Source organism: Cyanistes caeruleus, chromosome 1 (genome assembly GCF_971803275.1).
Source record: "Cyanistes caeruleus chromosome 1, bCyaCae1.hap1.1, whole genome shotgun sequence".
Classification (NCBI taxonomy): Eukaryota; Metazoa; Chordata; class Aves; order Passeriformes; family Paridae; genus Cyanistes; species Cyanistes caeruleus.
In genome coordinates, this window is record NC_141701.1 from 6049523 (window position 1) to 6069661 (window position 20139).

At 52.3% G+C, this 20139-nt stretch overlaps 4 protein-coding genes across 4 annotated transcripts in view; 1 reads left to right on the forward strand and 3 right to left on the reverse strand.

Annotated features, from left to right (window-relative positions):
• COL22A1 (collagen type XXII alpha 1 chain) overlaps positions 1-20139 on the forward strand; it is a 251184-nt gene that overhangs the window by 122171 nt on the left and 108874 nt on the right. Inside the window, exons 18-19 of the mRNA XM_086877981.1 lie at positions 4135-4188; positions 5420-5473. Of these exons, the coding sequence (XP_086734107.1) occupies positions 4135-4188; positions 5420-5473 (108 nt within the window). The remainder of the gene's footprint in view (positions 1-4134; positions 4189-5419; positions 5474-20139) is intronic.
• On the reverse strand, positions 6759-9838 carry LOC111925169 (uncharacterized). The gene is made up of 2 exons (XM_023921571.2): positions 9577-9838; positions 6759-9294 (listed from the first exon to the last, which is right to left on the reverse strand). The coding sequence occupies exons 1-2, from the start codon at positions 9649-9651 to the stop codon at positions 7378-7380; spliced, it is 1992 nt and encodes a 663-aa protein (XP_023777339.2). The 5' UTR covers positions 9652-9838; the 3' UTR covers positions 6759-7377.
• On the reverse strand, positions 11495-15370 carry LOC111945393 (uncharacterized). Its single transcript, XM_086870051.1, has 4 exons — positions 15137-15370; positions 14313-14495; positions 13287-14030; positions 11495-13205 (listed from the first exon to the last, which is right to left on the reverse strand). The coding sequence occupies exons 1-4, from the start codon at positions 15368-15370 to the stop codon at positions 12114-12116; spliced, it is 2253 nt and encodes a 750-aa protein (XP_086726177.1). The 3' UTR covers positions 11495-12113.
• LOC147655277 (uncharacterized) lies at positions 16231-20116 on the reverse strand. The gene is made up of 4 exons (XM_086870148.1): positions 19883-20116; positions 19049-19306; positions 18023-18766; positions 16231-17941 (listed from the first exon to the last, which is right to left on the reverse strand). Exons 1-4 carry the CDS (start codon positions 20114-20116, stop codon positions 16850-16852), a joined length of 2328 nt encoding a protein of 775 aa, XP_086726274.1. The 3' UTR covers positions 16231-16849.

Below are 20139 nucleotides of genomic sequence, written 5' to 3' on the forward strand. Positions count from 1 at the left end.
AGATCTGAAGGGATGTCCACATTGTGTACACAACCTGAGAGCTGAAAATGGTCACTGACTTCCATGACCATGTCTGCATCCAGTATTTTCCCATCTCATTCCAGTTTTCCATATCAGACAACTTCCTGTGTTTCTTTCTTCTGCCATCTCCATAAACCCAGTAGTAGTAAGCACCTTTACTATTCCAAAGGCCTCAACCAAATGGAGCTGCTTCTCAGTTCCATGATCTCTCCTGACCGTCGAGAGCTGTTTCAGAGTACAGGTCACTCTGGGATTTGAACCATATTTGTGGCTCAAAGAAAATACTAAATGCTTATTATACCTGGCATGGGCATTTAAAAGGAGAGCTGGATAGGCACAAAGCCTTAGTTATTTCAGTTTGCTCACTGTGTTCAGAGCAACCACAGATGTGCACCCACTTCTGCTTGTAGACCTGCTTGGCAGTGCTCAGGGCCCCCCAAAAATGTTCTGTCTTGCTTATGACTCAAGCTGGTCCTGACCCAGGTTCATCTCAAGGAGGGTCTGGCAGCTTTGCCTGTGTTTGTGTAAAGGAGGGAGTCACCATCTTGCTAGCATACCTCTGTTCCCATTTCTCAGTCTCCATCTTCTTCTGGAGAGGAAACCCAGCAATTAACACCAAACTTTTGCCTACTAGGAAAAATTATCAGTAGACCCTTAGTGTGAGATATTGTTTCTCTTTACCAACGTTCTTTCTGCTGTTTATGATAAAGTACCCATGATCATATTTTGTATTACCTATCCTCATTATTGCAGCTAGAGTAAATGACTGGATTGTACTTTATCTTTGTCATGCTCTTCCTGCAGCCCTTTGCAGAACTGGATAGGTGTCCTGTGTCTAGCCAGTGCCTCTACTGCTTTTCCAGAACCAACACTGTCTAATCTGCTGGAATATTTGGCTCTTAGAAGAAAATCCATCTTTCTGACATCACTGTGATGGGAGAGGAAGCTGGAGCTGTGTGTGGGCAGGCAACTAAATAGGGGAAGATTAAAGTGGGGAAGAAATGAATTATGTTTTGTTTCATTAGAAGGATCTGCACAATTAGAAGTGCCCCCCCAAACCTTTTTGGTTTTCTTTTTTTTCCTGAAGCGGCCAAATCTCTGCTACAACAATTGTGCTTAGATTTTTTTCCAGGTTTTAATGATGGTCTCAGTGCACCCACTGCCAGTGCTTTAACTTTTACCAGTCAGTACTACTGTGAAAACAGTGGGCGTAAATTTGGTGGGCCAAATATTTTCTTGTCTGCTCTTCAGGCTGTAACCTGAATACTGACTCCTACACAACCTGTGTTTCTTTGTGCCTGAAGAGAAAAGGGGTTATAGTGTCAGATGGGAGCGCTAGTTCCTGCACTGAGTATTGTTTTATCAAGTCCTCCCCCTTACTACCAAAAAAGCCCTCACTATCCCATCCATCTTGCTGCATTATTCACATATCCTGGGACCTCGGTTGTAAAATGTTGAGGTTTTATAGTGAGGTTCCCAAATCCAGTAGTACGGGTTACACCTGCACTTTTGGAAAAGCACTGCACCATATGAGGGATATCCCATGCCCTTTTCCATCCAATGAGCTCTTTGTAGACCCCAGGACAGACCCCAGAGATAAATATGATGCACTGCCCTGCTAACAGGAGCTGTATCTGCATGAGATTCTTGGCATTCTAATTTAGGCATGTCCAGCAGTTCAGTGTGACAAAGGGCATTGCTTTTGCTGCATAATCCTGTGTCCATCCTGTAAAACCTTGTCTGTTTTATTGAGAAGGGATTGTGTAAGAAGGCAACAGGACTGGTCTGCTGCTGCCAGATCCCTATGCAGTGGATTTTTTTTTTCTCCTCCAGCCTTTCCAGGGCCCTACAGACTGCTGGGTAATCATTTTTCCAACAAATCATTGCATTTTCTAAATGGTAGGGGTCAGAGAGCAGCACTGAAGTTTTGGCAGAATTGTCATTTCCCCTAGTTGCTTGTGAATCTTCACCATTTTGTTCCACTGGTTAAAAGAAAAAAAACCAGTAGAACACAGGAAAAATAAATGAAATCTTAAAGTGAGAATCTGAGAATGAAACATTAATGTGTTTGTTCTCTCTGTTGCGAGAAAAGTACCTTTCACTGAGTAGCTTATTTAAAGAATGGAAAAATAATAAAAAATATTTATAATGACAGGTTTTTTCTGAAGAAACAGTAGAAAACACAATCGTTTGGAAGATTTTCAAACAGATTTTTTTTTTTGTTTTTGCTTGTATAAATAATATATTTGCCTTTCCCAGCCCCAACTGGTAGCAGTAAGAACATTGACACTTTTCTGTTTTGGCAGCTAAACCAGCGTGTGTGAAGTACTCATTGCTGCAGTGTATTGATGTTAAAAATTCTCCTGGGAACACACTGCACATTTTCTCAGCAATATACCAGGCTGTTGCTTGCTGAAAGTCTTAAATTCAGGATATTTGTAGTTCAGGCAGTGCAAAAGAAAGCATTAATGTGGAAGCTATCACCTCCAAAACAAGTGGATCTGGGTGTCTGACACTGGTTTTCATATGTTTTCTGGAGGACAATGGTCTCTCTCATTTCTTGAATGCACAATTTGAAATAATATTTATGTCAGAAGATGGATTGACTTTCTAAGGAGGAAAAATAAATAGTGATTAGCAAATCCATTTCTGACTTAGCAAATCAATATCATTTACAAAAAAAGCTGATTAAATCCAGTGCTGTAAGTGTGGGTTTGCAGATAATAACAATGGTCTAACAGAGTTTAATATATATAAAAACACTAAAAAATTAGCTTGTCACTGCTTGTACTTGTAGAATTTGTTTTGACACATTAACACTGGCATTGTGTGCGTGTTTGATAGTTTATATTCAACTGTGTGCAAAGGATCCTAACAAAATCTGTTTCATTTTTCAGAGGTTTAAGGACTTTAGAGAGTACAAGAAACTCCCTGTTTCTAAGAGTTTTTAAACTGAAGAGATTGAATGGTCAAAGTCCACAGTCAGTGGGAGAACAGTGCAGTTCAGCAGAAGTATGCAACTGATCCAGTTTTTACCAAGAACTTCAATTATAAAATATGAAACATGTTGAGCTTGAATATGGAAGAACAATAGACATCAGGGCCAGAATTCAAAATTACCCTGTAAACAGAATCCCCCAAAGCAGAAGATGACATTGAGAAGGGGAAGCTGCAGAATGTTTCATACACATGAGACAACAAATTGCAGTTATGGACTGGGGACAACTGATCAAGGAACCATCTTGTGGAAGGGGGGTTGGTGTAAACATTTTCCTGGGATTTAAACACAAGAGTAGTCTAAAAAAATAATGAAAACATATTCCTCCACAAAGTTAGCCTCAGGTGTATTGAGTTTCATGCACCTAGCTACAATGAAGATGTGGAAAAAATTGGACACTGCACAAAGGGGAGCAATAAAAATGATCAGAGGACTGACAAACATGCCCATGAAGAAAAGTTTAAAGTATTATGGTTGTTTACTCTAGAGAAGTTTGAAAGGGGAGTTTTGTAAATCTTCAAATACAGAACAGGTCATAGTAAAGATGAAGGAAACACTCCCGTCTGTGGGGCATTAGGGAAAGACTTACTAATCTGGAAGTTCAGCAAAAAATAAATCAGGTTTAAGTGCAGCAGGAAAAACCTGTATCTTCAAGTAGTAAAATTAAAGTAGTGAAATCCATTGCATATGGACACTTTGTGGACTGTCCAGCTCTGGAGACATATAGGAAAAAAATAATTGTTCCCCCAGGTTACAGAGAAGAAAGGTGAAAAATTAAAGATTTTTCTTTACCGGGTAAAACTGACCTATTGTTGGACTGCTTTCTTATTTCTGTAAGAGCTGTTCTGTGCTGATGTTCTCCTGGAGCACATTGTACAGTTTACATAAACCCACCTCAGCAGGCAGAGGAAGGATGCCAACATGGAAAGCACACACCTGCTTCTGGTTGCAGCAACTTTTCATGGTACAGATGTAGGAACTTCAGCTATTTTCTGGGACTGGCTGGAATTTCTCTCCTTTTTCTTTACTCCTGGAGCTGATAATATGAACATCACCTTCAGGGCAGTGACCTAAACAGTACAGAATTATAGTGGTTCTTTCTCTTTGTTTTCCAGGGAGACAGAGGCCTGGATGGATTCCCTGGAAAGCCAGGTGTGGAGGGGAAACAGGTATGTGACAAATACTCAATAACTGCAAGTGTTTCTTTGGAAAGAGTGGAAGTTGACCCTAAAACTGAGACTTATCTTGGGTAGTTGCTGAATCATGACAGTACCCAATGAAGTCCTTATTCCAAAGAACTTTGTTGGCACAGTTTTCTTTTTTTGTTTGTTTGCTTTTAAAATTAAACTAGAATGCAACTTACAGGAAATGCCAGTCCTTTAAATGTGATAGCTCAAATATTTGTCTTAATTTTCATTAAATACATAAGAAAGCACTCAGAAAAATTCAGTTGTTTAAGCCCACAATAGGAAAGGAAGAGAACTGGATTTAATATATTTGGTTTGTTTTCAATAAAAAAAGCTTGGAATTATTTACATTTTTAAAACAAAAACAAAACAGAAAATTGCCTGGAAGATGAGTACATTTCTGCTGATCAGACACATACTGCTTTGTCTAAAAATGCTCTCTGTAGGTTCCACAGGACTGTTTTCATTACCCAGGGAATGATACCTAATGAGAGGCATCCTTTCCTTCCAAGGACCTTCTGGTCTAAATAGCAAAGGACAGAATAAGAAGCAGAGGCCAGAAGTGATTTGCCAAAAGCCATGCAGCTAATCACCGCCACACTTGAGCCTGATGCCTCCAGGGTGCAGCATCTGCATCCTGTTCTGTTCCTCAGCCACAGTTTACCATGTACCAAGAAGTGTGTGTCTAGTTAGTGTTTATAAGTATCCTTGCAAGATGGAAATGTTTTCTGGTGTCACAGATGGATAAAGAACTAGTTTATACTTGCAGCAAATGTAGATGAAGTAGGAAATGGCAGAGGAATGTGTAGATGGATCCTGTTTGTTCACTACTTCAAAGGAACAATTTCTCCAAATGAAACCCTGTTACAGAAGTTGAGTTTTCTGAAGCATTTATTCATTTTTCATGTCTAGACACTTAGAAGGGGGTAAATCTTCATGTCTGAATTTTATACTAAATTTTCTGTTTGACACTGATATATCAGTGAACTGCAGTTCTTCTGAATCAGCTGAAATTGGATTGGTGTTATTGTGGTTGCTGTGGAATCTCCACTGTTATTCTCTTTCCTCTGTGCACCAAAGTCAAAGCAGCCTCATGTGTTCTATTAATTCCTCCCCTGTGCAACAGGACATCACTCCCTGTGCTGCCGATACCTGCAGCCTTGTTTCTCCCACACTTTAGAAACAGTTTTCTCTCAATTTTGCCTCTTTATAGGGTCCTCCTGGCAGCCCTGGTCCTCCTGGTACTAGTGGGACCAAAGGAGACAAGGTAAGTTGGGATGGGATGCACACAGTGGATTTAGAAAAACATTTGTTAAATTCTTCCTTGGGCCCTCTGCTGGAAATATCAGGGCTGTTGATTTTTATATTGTACTAAAATTTCTCTCGTTTGTATAGAACAAAAGCTTATATATATTTAAATGTTTCACTTTTCTGACATGGCTTCAGTCTGAAATGGGTGTAAGTGTTAAAATGAGTCTGGTTATGGCTCCTCTGGTCTTAGTTCAATGCTCATAGTGAAAGTAGAAGGAAATAGAGTGTAGTTGGGGTCAGGAAATCTTCCTCATCTAAGAAATGTGGGTAGGAATGTCAATATGTTTGTGTAGAAGCTGTTTCTCTGACCCAGGAGATGTAGAATTGACTCCAAAAGTTACAAAATTCCTCTGAGCCTCATAACTGCAAAATAATTATTCACTGCTCTCAGCAGCAATTTTGACCTTGTTGTTTTTCAGAGTTGTTAAAACTATTCAAGGTAGACTTATGTTTTCTCCTCTGATAGAGATGATGCTGTGGTTTTGGTATTTCCAACCCAGTTCTTTGGCAGGAGTGCAAAGGCATGGCCATTTCTGGATTTCTTTCTCATTTTCTCCTCTGGACTATCCAAGAATGCAGAGATTGGAAGCAATGTCCATTATTCTCTTCCTTCGGTAGTGATCAGTCTTGAGTTCATAATGCTTCAACCATATTTCAAATCCAGCTGCAACTATTGCTTCCAGAAGATGTTTATCTCCTTGGTCTGATATTTTCAGAGTGGCTGGTGTATGTCTCTTTACAACTTCTTACATAATTTTAAGTCTTTCTAGAATAGGCCTGTTTGGATGGGGCCCTGGGCCACCTGATCCAGTGCGTGGCATGTCTGCTCAAGGCAAAGGATATGAACCAGGTATTTTGGACAGACTGGATTGATGGGCTAAGGTCAATAGTATCAAGTTCCACAAGCAAAGTTCTGGCTTGTAAACTCCGGCCACCAAAACAATCCCCTGCACTACTCCAGGCTGGGGACAGAGTGGCTGGAAAGCTGTCCAGCAGGAAAGGCTCTGGGGGTGCTGGCTGACAGCAGCTGAAGGTGAGCTGGCATGTGGGCAAGGGGCCTGGTGGCCTCCTGGCCTTCTGTGTCAGCAACACTGTGGCCAGCAGGATCAGAGCGGTGATTGTCCCTCTGTGCTGGGCCCTGGGAGGCCACACCTGGAGTGCTGTGTGCAGATGTGTGCCCCTGGTAAAATGAGATTAGGGAAGGACGCCTCTGACCAAATTAAGGTGCCAACGAGACCATCTTCCAAAGTCAACAACAGGGATTTGATTTAATAATAAATGGGAGGAAGAGAGATAGAAAGGAATAAAGAAGAGGAGGGTGAGAAGGGAAGTGGGGGCAGAGGGGAATTGGAGACAAATAAGACAGAAGACAGTCCGATGTGCTTGGTTCCAGCAGTGTCCCATTGGTCCTTCCTCCCCAAGTGCTTGTCTGCACTGGGAGGCTCCGTGGTTCATGTGGAGGTGGGGGCTGAAGTCGTTCTTCTGGGGTTAACAATTTCCTGCAGCCCGTGCTGCAGGTATCCATGGAGGCATTTTCTTCTTTTCCATGTGAAAGGAGGAGGGGAATACCTACCTTTGCCTGCAATGCTGAGGCCCAAGGATAATTTCTCAGCTCCTAAAGCGGCCTGAGGGCTGGGTGGGAATGCACCCCCACAATGCAGCACGGGCCGACAATCAGCTTGTATCGGGTTTTCCAAGGCAGTGCTGTCATCCTTCCTCAAGCGGCTGTCGCTGACCAGGCTCCCTTGCTGTTTCCTTGTAAGTACTGGGCTGGCACCGGCGCCAGGACCTACCTTGGGCAGGTGATGGTCTCAGGGTCAGCAGTCATCTCTAGGGATCCGCCTGGTTCTGGCTCTGGGCTCAGTCCTCTCGCTGCCCCCTGAGGCAGCTGAAGGAGAAGAGCCGGCGCAGAGCCCGCCGGGCCGTCTTGGCGATGGAGCGCCATGGCCGTGGGGCCGGGGGCTGCGGGACGGCTGCGCTGCCGGCGGGGCAAGCAGGAGCGCTGCGTGCCAGGGGCTGGGCAGGCAGCGGGCAAGCCCCTGCCGGCTCCCCAGCCCTGCGGGGCTCTGCCTGGGGAGGGGCGGCCTGGGCACAGCCAGCCTCAAGCCATGCTGCGCCAGCCTCCTCCGCAGGATCAGCAGGCGAGGCACAAACCGCAAACATCTTTGTGTGTTCCGGCAGTGCCATGGGGAGATGCTGCCTGTGCCCCTCATCGCAGGGATCGCTGTGCAGGGGAGAAGCTTCTGGCTCTGCTCCCGCATCTTGCAGTGGGAGAGACAACGAGCTCTGTGACTCGCTGTCCCTCTCTCCTGCAGTGTCTGTGTCATGGAGCTCTTCTTCCTCCCACTTGGCCAGTAGCTGGTCTAGCCGAGTGTCCCTGGATGGGGCGTCCTTGTTGTTTAAGAGAGACCACAGCTCTTCATACCGGTCGGGGAGCACGAGCTGTGTGTAGTTTTCGGTCTCTCCTACAGAGTCTTTGCTCCAGCCACAAAGACTGTGTGGCACCGAGGGGCTTTCTTGATGCAGGGAGGAGAGGATGTCTTCCTCCAACTTCTCCAGCTCCTCTGCATCGATATTCAGAGGATGCTTTGAAGCATCCTCAGGCCCCGTGCACAGCAGCTTGCCATGTGCAGTGTGCTCAGGCAGCTGATGAGCTCCCCTCTCTTCACAGTGGCGTCCAGATGAGGGAGAGGCTGTGAAGTCTGAGCTTACCTCAGGCTCTGATGTGGGCAAAAGCTTGCTGTTCCCCTCATCCCAGGGATCTTTGTCCCGGGTAGAAGATCCTGGCTCTCCCTCTTTCTCTTTCAATAGGGCAAGCAACGTGCCCTGTGGGTCGCTGGCCTTGTCTCCTGCAGCCTCTGTTACTGGGATCTCTTCCTCCTGCCAGTTTGGCTCCTTTGGAGGAGTGTCCCAGGACTGGGAGTTGTCAGAGACAGACTGCTGCTCTGACACCTGGGCAGGAGACAGGAGCTTAGAGAATTTTCCCGTCTCTCCTATGGCATGTTTGGTCAAGCCAGGAGCACTGGGCACCACCTGGTGCTGTGAACGTACATCCTGGCAGACACTTGACTGCGCCTGGGTGCAGGTGGACCTGGTAGATGTGTCTTCATACAGGCACAGGGCAAGGCTTCTAAGCAGGTCTGCATAGATGTTGCCACTGTGCTGTTCCTGCACCTCAGTGAGCTCCTCCATCTCGCTGTGCCCCAGGTGTTTCCAGTCAGGCTGGGTCCCTGTGTGGAGCAGCATGCCCCCTGCACGTCGCAGGGGTGGCAGGCGATGGCCCTGCCTTGCCGCTGACCCTCGCCAGAGCCTTTCAGCTGAGCTGTCCAGGGAAGGTGTTCCCTGGGCCCTGTGAGCAGCCACAGTGCCCCACCGAGAAGGTGGCACAAGCTCTCGGTGGCTGCTGGCCACAAGGCCCATGGACCACGCTCTGCCTCTGGGATACGCCCCAGAGGCTGCTGGGGCTGCTGGCAGAGGGGGCAGCTTGACCCTTGCCGAGGCTGCTCTTGGCATTTCAGAGCTGAGCCGGCACGGAGGTGTCACTGTCAATGGAGGGCCATGGAGTGGTGGCAAGTCTGACACGGACAACCTCTTTGGCCGTGTGACTGTGCCGCTGCGGAGCAGTGAATACCTGCCCTCCAGGCTGTCCTTCTGAGGACACCTCCACGAGGTGTTCTGTGTCACCTGTGTGAGGTGTCCTGTGAGTCTGTCCCCGTGGAGGGGCACGATGGTCACCCATGTGACCTCTGCTGCTGCCTGCGGCGGCCTCTGAGGCACCTGTGGGAAGCAGGAAGAGGCGTGGGATGGAGGCGGCTGTGCAGACACGCTGTCCCCCCACACGGAGACAAGCTCAGCTCTGGCCCTAAGGCAGGTGCTGACCACAGCAGGCAGGCTGGGCTGGGTTCCCAGCTGTGCTCGCTGTCTCTGGGGCATTCCTTCACCTGGGCCATGCTGGCACCGGCTCCTCCCCAGAGCAAGGCCTGGTGCCAGGCCTGGCTCTCTGCCCCCAGCCTTCCCCCAGGTCCCACTGCAGCCTCTCCCTCCATCCCCATGCCTCACCTGTTGCCGCTTGGACAGCAATCGCTGCCCCTCACGGGGCTGGAATTGGACGTTCTCGTCCTGTCTCTTTGACATCTTGGCAGTGCTCTGATGAACACTGGCCAAGGGCACCCAGAGAGCTGCTTCCTCCAGAGAAGCTGCTGCCTCGTGAGAGAGCTGCTGCCTCCTCAGAGAGCTGCTCCCCTGGGAGTGACAACGTGAGGGCTTTGTCCCTGTAAGAGTCCTCCACGTCACCGCAGGCACCCGTGTCACAATGGCCTTTGGGCACGATGCGAGCGTGGGTCATAAAGGCCTGGTGGTCACGGCCACCCGTTGTCTGACAGGCCTGCTGGTTTCCATGATGATGTCAGTTTCTTAGGCCTTTGGCCCTCTGCTTTGCCTACGCTTGTTCCTTTATCAATGATCTTCAGCTCTCCCTTGAGTTTGTGCTCTAAACTCCCACAAAAGAGCCCTGTGCCCTGCTTATCCCACCCAGCCCGCCATGTGTCCCAGCTCTAGGCCCTGACCTCATGTAGAAACAGAATCAGGAAGGTGAAAGCTGTTAGCACTTTATCTGGCCACTACTGTAAAAGACAATAATAAGTATTTGTTTATAAAGACTAGCAACAAAGGAGGGCAAATAAAAATCACCATTCTTTATTTTATGCAGAGGGGAATATGATTATTAAGGATGAGGAAAAGACTGCCCTACTTAACGTTTTCTTTGCCTCAGCCTTTAATAATCAGACCGCTTATGCAGAAGAAAAGTGGTCTCCTGAGCTGGCAGACAGGCACAGGATTAGAGCCCCTGGAAGAAGTCGTCAGTGACCTGCTGAGACACTGACAAGTCTATGGGCCTGGCTGGGAGTCCCCCAGGGGTGCTCAGGGAGCCCATGGAAGAGCTCCCTGAACTGCTGTCCATCCTTTATTGTCATCATTCCTGGCCAGTCGGGGAGGTCCCAGGTGACTGGAGGTGCCAATGGGACACCCAGGCCCAAGAAGGGCTGCAGGGAGGATGTGAGGAACTGCAGGCCTGTGAGTCTGACCTCGGGGCCCAGCGAGGTTCTGGAGCAGATCATCGTGAGGGGGATCACGCGGCTCAGAGAGGACAACTGAGGGATCAGGCCCAGCCAATGTGGGTTTAGGAAAGACGGGTCCTGCCTGAGCAAACTGATCTCCTCTGAGGTGTGGTTGAATTGCCTGATGCCTCTCAAGGGAGAAGCTGTGGATGGAGTCTCCCTGGACTTGAACCTTTGTCTCTCACAGCACAGTCCTGGAAAAGCTGTCAATTCAGGGCTTGGGCAAGTGCGCTCATTCCTGGCTTAAGACGTGTCAGGATAGCCGTGTCCAGAGGGTAGTGGGGAATGGTGCTGCATCCAGGTGGTTTTTGGTCACTAGTGGTGTCCTCTGTGGCCAGTCCTGCTCAGTGTCTGTCCTGCTGATGTGGCCAAGGGCATTGAGGGTACCCTCAGTAACAAATTTCTGACAATACCAAGCTGGATGAGCGTGTTAATGTGCTGGAAGGTAGGAAGGCTCTGTTGAGGCGATGTGGACAGGCTAGATGGATGGTGCAAGGATGAGTTTCCAGAAGAGCCTGGCTTGGGTTCTGCCATTGTGCCCCAAGAACCCCCTGCAGTGCTCCAGGCTGGGGACAGAGTGGCTGGAAAGCTGTCCAGCAGGAAAGGCTCTGGGGGTGCTGGCTGACAGCAGCTGAAGGTGAGCTGGTGTGTGCCCAGCTGTTGTGTGGGTAAGAGGCCTGGTGGCCTCCTGGCCTTCTGTGTCAGCAACACTGTGGCCAGCAGGATCAGAGCGGTGATTGTCCCTCTGTGCTGGGCCCTGGGAGGCCACACCTGGAGTGCTGTGTGCAGGTGTGTGCCCCTGGTAAAATGAGATTAGGGAAGGACGCCTCTGACCAAATTAAGGTGCCAACGAGACCATCTTCCAAAGTCAACAACAGGGATTTGATTTAATAATAAATGGGAGGAAGAGAGATAGAAAGGAATAAAGAAGAGGAGGGTGAGAAGGGAAGTGGGGGCCGAGGGGAATTGGAGACAAATAAGACAGAAGACAGTCCGATGTGCTTGGTTCCAGCAGTGTCCCATTGGTCCTTCCTCCCCAAGTGCTTGTCTGCACTGGGAGGCTCCGTGGTTCATGTGGAGGTGGGGGCTGAAGTCGTTCTTCTGGGGTTAACAATTTCCTGCAGCCCGTGCTGCAGGTATCCATGGAGGCATTTTCTTCTTTTCCATGTGAAAGGAGGAGGGGAATACCTACCTTTGCCTGCAATGCTGAGGCCCAAGGATAATTTCTCAGCTCCTAAAGCGGCCTGAGGGCTGGGTGGGAATGCACCCCCACAATGCAGCACGGGCCGACAATCAGCTTGTATCGGGTTTTCCAAGGCAGTGCTGTCATCCTTCCTCAAGCGGCTGTCGCTGACCAGGCTCCCTTGCTGTTTTCTTGTAAGTACTGGGCTGGCACCGGCGCCAGGACCTACCTTGGGCAGGTGATGGTCTCAGGGTCAGCAGTCATCTCTAGGGATCCGCCTGGTTCTGGCTCTGGGCTCAGTCCTCTCGCTGCCCCCTGAGGCAGCTGAAGGAGAAGAGCCGGCGCAGAGCCCGCCGGGCCGTCTTGGCGATGGAGCGCCATGGCCGTGGGGCCGGGGGCTGCGGGACGGCTGCGCTGCCGGCGGGGCAAGCAGGAGCGCTGCGTGCCAGGGGCTGGGCAGGCAGCGGGCAAGCCCCTGCCGGCTCCCCAGCCCTGCGGGGCTCTGCCTGGGGAGGGGCGGCCTGGGCACAGCCAGCCTCAAGCCATTCTGTGCCGGCCTCCTCCGCAGGATCAGCAGGCGAGGCACAAACCGCAAACATCTTTGTGTGTTCCGGCAGTGCCATGGGGAGATGCTGCCTGTGCTCCTCATCGCAGGGATCGCTGTGCAGGGGAAAAGCTTCTGGCTCTGCTCCCGCATCTTGCAGTGGGAGAGACAACGAGCTCTGTGACTCGCTGTCCCTCTCTCCTGCAGTGTCTGTGTCATGGAGCTCTTCTTCCTCCCACTTGGCCAGTAGCTGGTCTAGCCGAGCGTCCCTGGATGGGGCGTCCTTGTTGTTTAAGAGAGACCACAGCTCTTCATACCGGTCAGGGGGCACGAGCTGTGTGTAGTTTTCGGTCTCTCCTGCAGAGTCTTTGCTCCAGCCACAAAGACTGTGTGGCACCGAGGGGCTTTCTTGATGCAGGGAGGAGAGGATGTTTTCCTCCAACTTCTCCAGCTCCTCTGCATCGATATTCAGAGGATGCTTTGAAGCGTCCTCTGGCCCCGTGCACAGCCGCTTGCCATGTGCAGTGTGCTCGGGCAGCTGATGAGCTCCCCTCTCTTCACAGTGGCGTCCAGATGAGGGAGAGGCTGTGAAGTCTGAGCTTACCTCAAGCTCTGATGTGGGCAAAAGCTTGCTGTTCCCCTCATCCCAGGGATCTTTGTCCCGGGTAGAAGATCCTGGCTCTCCCTCTTTCTCTTTCAATAGGGCAAGCAATGTGCCCTGTGGGTCGCTGGCCTTGTCTCCTGCAGCCTCTGTTACTGGGAGCTCTTCCTCCTGCCAGTTTGGCTCCTTTGGAGGAGTGTCCCAGGACTGGGAGTTGTCAGAGACAGACTGCTGCTCTGACACCTGGGCAGGAGACAGGAGCTTAGAGAATTTTCCCGTCTCTCCTATGGCATGTTTGGTCAAGCCAGGAGCACTGGGCACCACCTGGTGCTGTGAATGTACATCCTGGCAGACACTTGACTGCGCCTGGGTGCAGGTGGACCTGGTAGATGTGTCTTCATACAGGCACAGGGCAAGGCTTCTAAGCAGGTCTGCATAGATGTTGCCACTGTGCTGTTCCTGCACCTCAATGAGCTCCTCCATCTCGCTGTGCCCCAGGTGTTTCCAGTCAGGCTGGGTCCCTGTGCGGAGCAGCATGCCCCCTGCACGTCGCAGGGGTGGCAGGTGATGGCCCTGCCTTGCCGCTGACCCTCGCCAGAGCCTTTCAGCTGAGCTGTCCAGGGAAGGTGTTCCCCGGGCCCTGTGAGCAGCCACAGTGCCCCACCGAGAAGGTGGCACAAGCTCTCGGTGGCTGCTGGCCACAGGGCCCATGGACAATGCTCTGCCTCTGGGATAAGCCCCAGAGGCTGCTGGGGCTGCTGGCAGAGGGGGCAGCTTGACCCTTGCCGAGGCTGCTCTTGGCATTTCAGAGCTGAGCCGGCACGGAGGTGTCACTGTCAATGGAGGGCCATGGAGTGGCGGCAAGTCTGACACGGACAACCTCTTTGGCCGTGTGACTGTGCCGCTGCGGAGCAGTGAATATCTGCCCTCCAGGCTGTCCTTCTGAGGACACCTCCACGAGGTGTTCTGTGTCACCTGTGTGAGGTGTCCTGTGAGTCTGTCCCCGTGGAGGGGCACGATGGTCACCCATGTGACCTCTGCTGCTGCCTGCGGTGGCCTCTGAGGCACCTGTGGGAAGCAGGAAGAGGCGTGGGATGGAGGCGGCTGTGCAGACACGCTGTCCCCCCACACGGAGACAAGCTCAGCTCTGGCCCTAAGGCAGGTGCTGACCACAGCAGCCAGGTTGGGCTGGGTTCCCAGCTGTGCTCGCTGTCTCTGGGGCATTCCTTCACCTGGGCCATGCTGGCACCGGCTCCTCCCCAGAGCAAGGCCTGGTGCCAGGCCTGGCTCTCTGCCCCCAGCCTTCCCCCAGGTCCCACTGCAGCCTCTCCCTCCATCCCCATGCCTCACCTGTTGCCGCTTGGACAGCAATCGCTGCCCCTCACGGGGCTGGAATTGGACGTTCTCGTCCTGTCTCTTTGACATCTTGGCAGTGCTCTGATGAACACTGGCCAAGGGCACCCAGAGAGCTGCTTCCTCCAGAGAAGCTGCTGCCTCGTGAGAGAGCTGCTGCCTCCTCAGAGAGCTGCTCCCCTGGGAGTGACAACGTGAGGGCTTTGTCCCTGTAAGAGTCCTCCACGTCACCGCAGGCACCCGTGTCACAATGGCCTTTGGGCACGATGCGAGCGTGGGTCATAAAGGCCTGGTGGTCACGGCCACCCGTTGTCTGACAGGCCTGCTGGTTTCCATGATGATGTCAGTTTCTTAGGCCTTTGGCCCTCTGCTTTGCCTACGCTTGTTCCTTTATCAATGATCTTCAGCTCTCCCTTGAGTTTGTGCTCTAAACTCCCACAAAAGAGCCCTGTGCCCTGCTTATCCCACCCAGCCCGCCATGTGTCCCAGCTCTAGGCCCTGACCTCATGTAGAAACAGAATCAGGAAGGTGAAAGCTGTTAGCACTTTATCTGGCCACTACTGTAAAAGACAATAATAAGTATTTGTTTATAAAGACTAGCAACAAAGGAGGGCAAATAAAAATCACCATTCTTTATTTTATGCAGAGGGGAATATGATTATTAAGGATGAGGAAAAGACTGCCCTACTTAACGTTTTCTTTGCCTCAGCCTTTAATAATCAGACCGCTTATGCAGAAGAAAAGTGGTCTCCTGAGCTGGCAGACAGGCACAGGATTAGAGCCCCTGGAAGAAGTCGTCAGTGACCTGCTGAGACACTGACAAGTCTATGGGCCTGGCTGGGAGTCCCCCAGGGGTGCTCAGGGAGCCCATGGAAGAGCTCCCTGAACTGCTGTCCATCCTTTATTGTCATCATTCCTGGCCAGTCGGGGAGGTCCCAGGTGACTGGAGGTGCCAATGGGACACCCAGGCCCAAGAAGGGCTGCAGGGAGGATGTGAGGAACTGCAGGCCTGTGAGTCTGACCTCGGGGCCCAGCGAGGTTCTGGAGCAGATCATCGTGAGGGGGATCACGCGGCTCAGAGAGGACAACTGAGGGATCAGGCCCAGCCAATGTGGGTTTAGGAAAGACGGGTCCTGCCTGAGCAAACTGATCTCCTCTGAGGTGTGGTTGAATTGCCTGATGCCTCTCAAGGGAGAAGCTGTGGATGGAGTCTCCCTGGACTTGAACCTTTGTCTCTCACAGCACAGTCCTGGAAAAGCTGTCAATTCAGGGCTTGGGCAAGTGCGCTCATTCCTGGCTTAAGACGTGTCAGGATAGCCGTGTCCAGAGGGTAGTGGGGAATGGTGCTGCATCCAGGTGGTTTTTGGTCACTAGTGGTGTCCTCTGTGGCCAGTCCTGCTCAGTGTCTGTCCTGCTGATGTGGCCAAGGGCATTGAGGGTACCCTCAGTAACAAATTTCTGACAATACCAAGCTGGATGAGCGTGTTAATGTGCTGGAAGGTAGGAAGGCTCTGTTGAGGCGATGTGGACAGGCTAGATGGATGGTGCAAGGATGAGTTTCCAGAAGAGCCTGGCTTGGGTTCTGCCATTGTGCCCCAAGAACCCCCTGCAGTGCTCCAGGCTGGGGACAGAGTGGCTGGAAAGCTGTCCAGCAGGAAAGGCTCTGGGGGTGCTGGCTGACAGCAGCTGAAGGTGAGCTGGTGTGTGCCCAGCTGTTGTGTGGGTAAGAGGCCTGGTGGCCTCCTGGCCTTCTGTGTCAGCAACACTGTGGCCAGCAGGATCAGAGCGGTGATTGTCCCTCTGTGCTGGGCCCTGGGAGGCCACACCTGGAGTGCTGTGTGCAGGTGTGTGCCCCTGGTAAAATGAGATTAGGGAAGGACGCCTCTGACCAAATTAAGGTGCCAACGAGACCATCTTCCAAAGTCAACAACAGGGATTTGATTTAATAATAAATGGGAGGAAGAGAGATAGAAAGGAATAAAGAAGAGGAGGGTGAGAAGGGAAGTGGGGGCCGAGGGGAATTGGAGACAAATAAGACAGAAGACAGTCCGATGTGCTTGGTTCCAGCAGTGTCCCATTGGTCCTTCCTCCCCAAGTGCTTGTCTGCACTGGGAGGCTCCGTGGTTCATGTGGAGGTGGGGGCTGAAGTCGTTCTTCTGGGGTTAACAATTTCCTGCAGCCCGTGCTGCAGGTATCCATGGAGGCATTTTCTTCTTTTCCATGTGAAAGGAGGAGGGGAATACCTACCTTTGCCTGCAATGCTGAGGCCCAAGGATAATTTCTCAGCTCCTAAAGCGGCCTGAGGGCTGGGTGGGAATGCACCCCCACAATGCAGCACGGGCCGACAATCAGCTTGTATCGGGTTTTCCAAGGCAGTGCTGTCATCCTTCCTCAAGCGGCTGTCGCTGACCAGGCTCCCTTGCTGTTTTCTTGTAAGTACTGGGCTGGCACCGGCGCCAGGACCTACCTTGGGCAGGTGATGGTCTCAGGGTCAGCAGTCATCTCTAGGGATCCGCCTGGTTCTGGCTCTGGGCTCAGTCCTCTCGCTGCCCCCTGAGGCAGCTGAAGGAGAAGAGCCGGCGCAGAGCCCGCCGGGCCGTCTTGGCGATGGAGCGCCATGGCCGTGGGGCCGGGGGCTGCGGGACGGCTGCGCTGCCGGCGGGGCAAGCAGGAGCGCTGCGTGCCAGGGGCTGGGCAGGCAGCGGGCAAGCCCCTGCCGGCTCCCCAGCCCTGCGGGGCTCTGCCTGGGGAGGGGCGGCCTGGGCACAGCCAGCCTCAAGCCATTCTGTGCCGGCCTCCTCCGCAGGATCAGCAGGCGAGGCACAAACCGCAAACATCTTTGTGTGTTCCGGCAGTGCCATGGGGAGATGCTGCCTGTGCTCCTCATCGCAGGGATCGCTGTGCAGGGGAAAAGCTTCTGGCTCTGCTCCCGCATCTTGCAGTGGGAGAGACAACGAGCTCTGTGACTCGCTGTCCCTCTCTCCTGCAGTGTCTGTGTCATGGAGCTCTTCTTCCTCCCACTTGGCCAGTAGCTGGTCTAGCCGAGCGTCCCTGGATGGGGCGTCCTTGTTGTTTAAGAGAGACCACAGCTCTTCATACCGGTCAGGGGGCACGAGCTGTGTGTAGTTTTCGGTCTCTCCTGCAGAGTCTTTGCTCCAGCCACAAAGACTGTGTGGCACCGAGGGGCTTTCTTGATGCAGGGAGGAGAGGATGTTTTCCTCCAACTTCTCCAGCTCCTCTGCATCGATATTCAGAGGATGCTTTGAAGCGTCCTCTGGCCCCGTGCACAGCCGCTTGCCATGTGCAGTGTGCTCGGGCAGCTGATGAGCTCCCCTCTCTTCACAGTGGCGTCCAGATGAGGGAGAGGCTGTGAAGTCTGAGCTTACCTCAAGCTCTGATGTGGGCAAAAGCTTGCTGTTCCCCTCATCCCAGGGATCTTTGTCCCGGGTAGAAGATCCTGGCTCTCCCTCTTTCTCTTTCAATAGGGCAAGCAATGTGCCCTGTGGGTCGCTGGCCTTGTCTCCTGCAGCCTCTGTTACTGGGAGCTCTTCCTCCTGCCAGTTTGGCTCCTTTGGAGGAGTGTCCCAGGACTGGGAGTTGTCAGAGACAGACTGCTGCTCTGACACCTGGGCAGGAGACAGGAGCTTAGAGAATTTTCCCGTCTCTCCTATGGCATGTTTGGTCAAGCCAGGAGCACTGGGCACCACCTGGTGCTGTGAATGTACATCCTGGCAGACACTTGACTGCGCCTGGGTGCAGGTGGACCTGGTAGATGTGTCTTCATACAGGCACAGGGCAAGGCTTCTAAGCAGGTCTGCATAGATGTTGCCACTGTGCTGTTCCTGCACCTCAATGAGCTCCTCCATCTCGCTGTGCCCCAGGTGTTTCCAGTCAGGCTGGGTCCCTGTGCGGAGCAGCATGCCCCCTGCACGTCGCAGGGGTGGCAGGTGATGGCCCTGCCTTGCCGCTGACCCTCGCCAGAGCCTTTCAGCTGAGCTGTCCAGGGAAGGTGTTCCCCGGGCCCTGTGAGCAGCCACAGTGCCCCACCGAGAAGGTGGCACAAGCTCTCGGTGGCTGCTGGCCACAGGGCCCATGGACAATGCTCTGCCTCTGGGATAAGCCCCAGAGGCTGCTGGGGCTGCTGGCAGAGGGGGCAGCTTGACCCTTGCCGAGGCTGCTCTTGGCATTTCAGAGCTGAGCCGGCACGGAGGTGTCACTGTCAATGGAGGGCCATGGAGTGGCGGCAAGTCTGACACGGACAACCTCTTTGGCCGTGTGACTGTGCCGCTGCGGAGCAGTGAATATCTGCCCTCCAGGCTGTCCTTCTGAGGACACCTCCACGAGGTGTTCTGTGTCACCTGTGTGAGGTGTCCTGTGAGTCTGTCCCCGTGGAGGGGCACGATGGTCACCCATGTGACCTCTGCTGCTGCCTGCGGTGGCCTCTGAGGCACCTGTGGGAAGCAGGAAGAGGCGTGGGATGGAGGCGGCTGTGCAGACACGCTGTCCCCCCACACGGAGACAAGCTCAGCTCTGGCCCTAAGGCAGGTGCTGACCACAGCAGCCAGGTTGGGCTGGGTTCCCAGCTGTGCTCGCTGTCTCTGGGGCATTCCTTCACCTGGGCCATGCTGGCACCGGCTCCTCCCCAGAGCAAGGCCTGGTGCCAGGCCTGGCTCTCTGCCCCCAGCCTTCCCCCAGGTCCCAGTGCAGCCTCTCCCTCCATCCCCATCCCTCACCTGTTGCCGCTTGGACAGCAATCGCTGCCCCTCATGGGGCTGGAAGTGGACGTTCTCGTCCTGTCTCTTTGACATCTTGGCAGTGCTCTGATGAACACTGGCCAAGGGCACCCAGAGAGCTGCTTCCTCCAGAGAAGCTGCTGCCTCGTGAGAGAGCTGCTGCCTCCTCAGAGAGCTGCTCTCTTGGGAGTGACAACGTGAGGGCTTTGTCCCTGTAAGATTCCTCCACGTCACTGCAGGCACCCGTGTCACAATGGCCTTTGGGCACGATGCGAGCGTGGGTCATAAAGGCCTGGTGGTCACGGCCACCCGTTGTCTGACAGGCCTGCTGGTTTCCATGATGATGTCAGTTTCTTAGGCCTTTGGCCCTCTGCTTTGCCTACGCTTGTTCCTTTATCAATGATCTTCAGCTCTCCCTTGTCCCACCTTGAGTTTGTGCTCTAAACTCCCACAAAAGAGCCCTGTGCCCTGCTTATCCCACCCAGCCCGCCATGTGTCCCAGCTCTAGGCCCTGACCTCATGTAGAAACAGAATCAGGAAGGTGAAAGCTGTTAGCACTTTATCTGGCCACTACTGTAAAAGACAATAATAAGTATTTGTTTATAAAGACTAGCAACAAAGGAGGGCAAATAAAAATCACCATTCTTTATTTTATGCAGAGGGGAATATGATTATTAAGGATGAGGAAAAGACTGCCCTACTTAACGTTTTCTTTGCCTCAGCCTTTAATAATCAGACCGCTTATGCAGAAGAAAAGTAGTCTCCTGAGCTGGCAGACAGGCACAGGATTAGAGCCCCTGGAAGAAGTCGTCAGTGACCTGCTGAGACACTGACAAGTCTATGGGCCTGGCTGGGAGTCCCCCAGGGGCGCTCAGGGAGCCCATGGAAGAGCTCCCTGAACTGCTGTCCATCCTTTATTGTCATCATTCCTGGCCAGTCGGGGAGGTCCCAGGTGACTGGAGGTGCCAATGGGACACCCAGGCCCAAGAAGGGCTGCAGGGAGGATGTGAGGAACTGCAGGCCTGTGAGTCTGACCTCGGGGCCCAGCGAGGTTCTGGAGCAGATCATCGTGAGGGGGATCACGCGGCTCA

What these genes read in the sequence shown, in the direction of transcription:
- LOC111945393 (XM_086870051.1), bottom strand. Translation starts at nt 15,370, where the DNA reads ATGATCTGCTCCAGAACCTCGCTGGGCCCCGAGGTCAGACTCACAGGC. An exon ending in TGCTGTCCAAGCGGCAACAG is followed by an intron (nt 14,031 to 14,312) that starts GTGAGGCATGGG and finishes TGCTTCCCACAG; the next exon opens with GTGCCTCAGAGGCCACCGCA. An exon ending in ATGTACATTCACAGCACCAG is followed by an intron (nt 13,206 to 13,286) that starts GTGGTGCCCAGT and finishes TCTCCTGCCCAG; the next exon opens with GTGTCAGAGCAGCAGTCTGT.
- LOC111925169 (XM_023921571.2), bottom strand. Translation starts at nt 9,651, where the DNA reads ATGTCAAAGAGACAGGACGAGAACGTCCAATTCCAGCCCCGTGAGGGG. An exon ending in TGCTGTCCAAGCGGCAACAG is followed by an intron (nt 9,295 to 9,576) that starts GTGAGGCATGGG and finishes TGCTTCCCACAG; the next exon opens with GTGCCTCAGAGGCCGCCGCA.
- LOC147655277 (XM_086870148.1), bottom strand. Translation starts at nt 20,116, where the DNA reads ATGATCTGCTCCAGAACCTCGCTGGGCCCCGAGGTCAGACTCACAGGC. An exon ending in CCAGCCAGGCCCATAGACTT is followed by an intron (nt 19,307 to 19,882) that starts GTCAGTGTCTCA and finishes TCGTGCCCAAAG; the next exon opens with GCCATTGTGACACGGGTGCC. An exon ending in TGCTGTCCAAGCGGCAACAG is followed by an intron (nt 18,767 to 19,048) that starts GTGAGGGATGGG and finishes TGCTTCCCACAG; the next exon opens with GTGCCTCAGAGGCCACCGCA.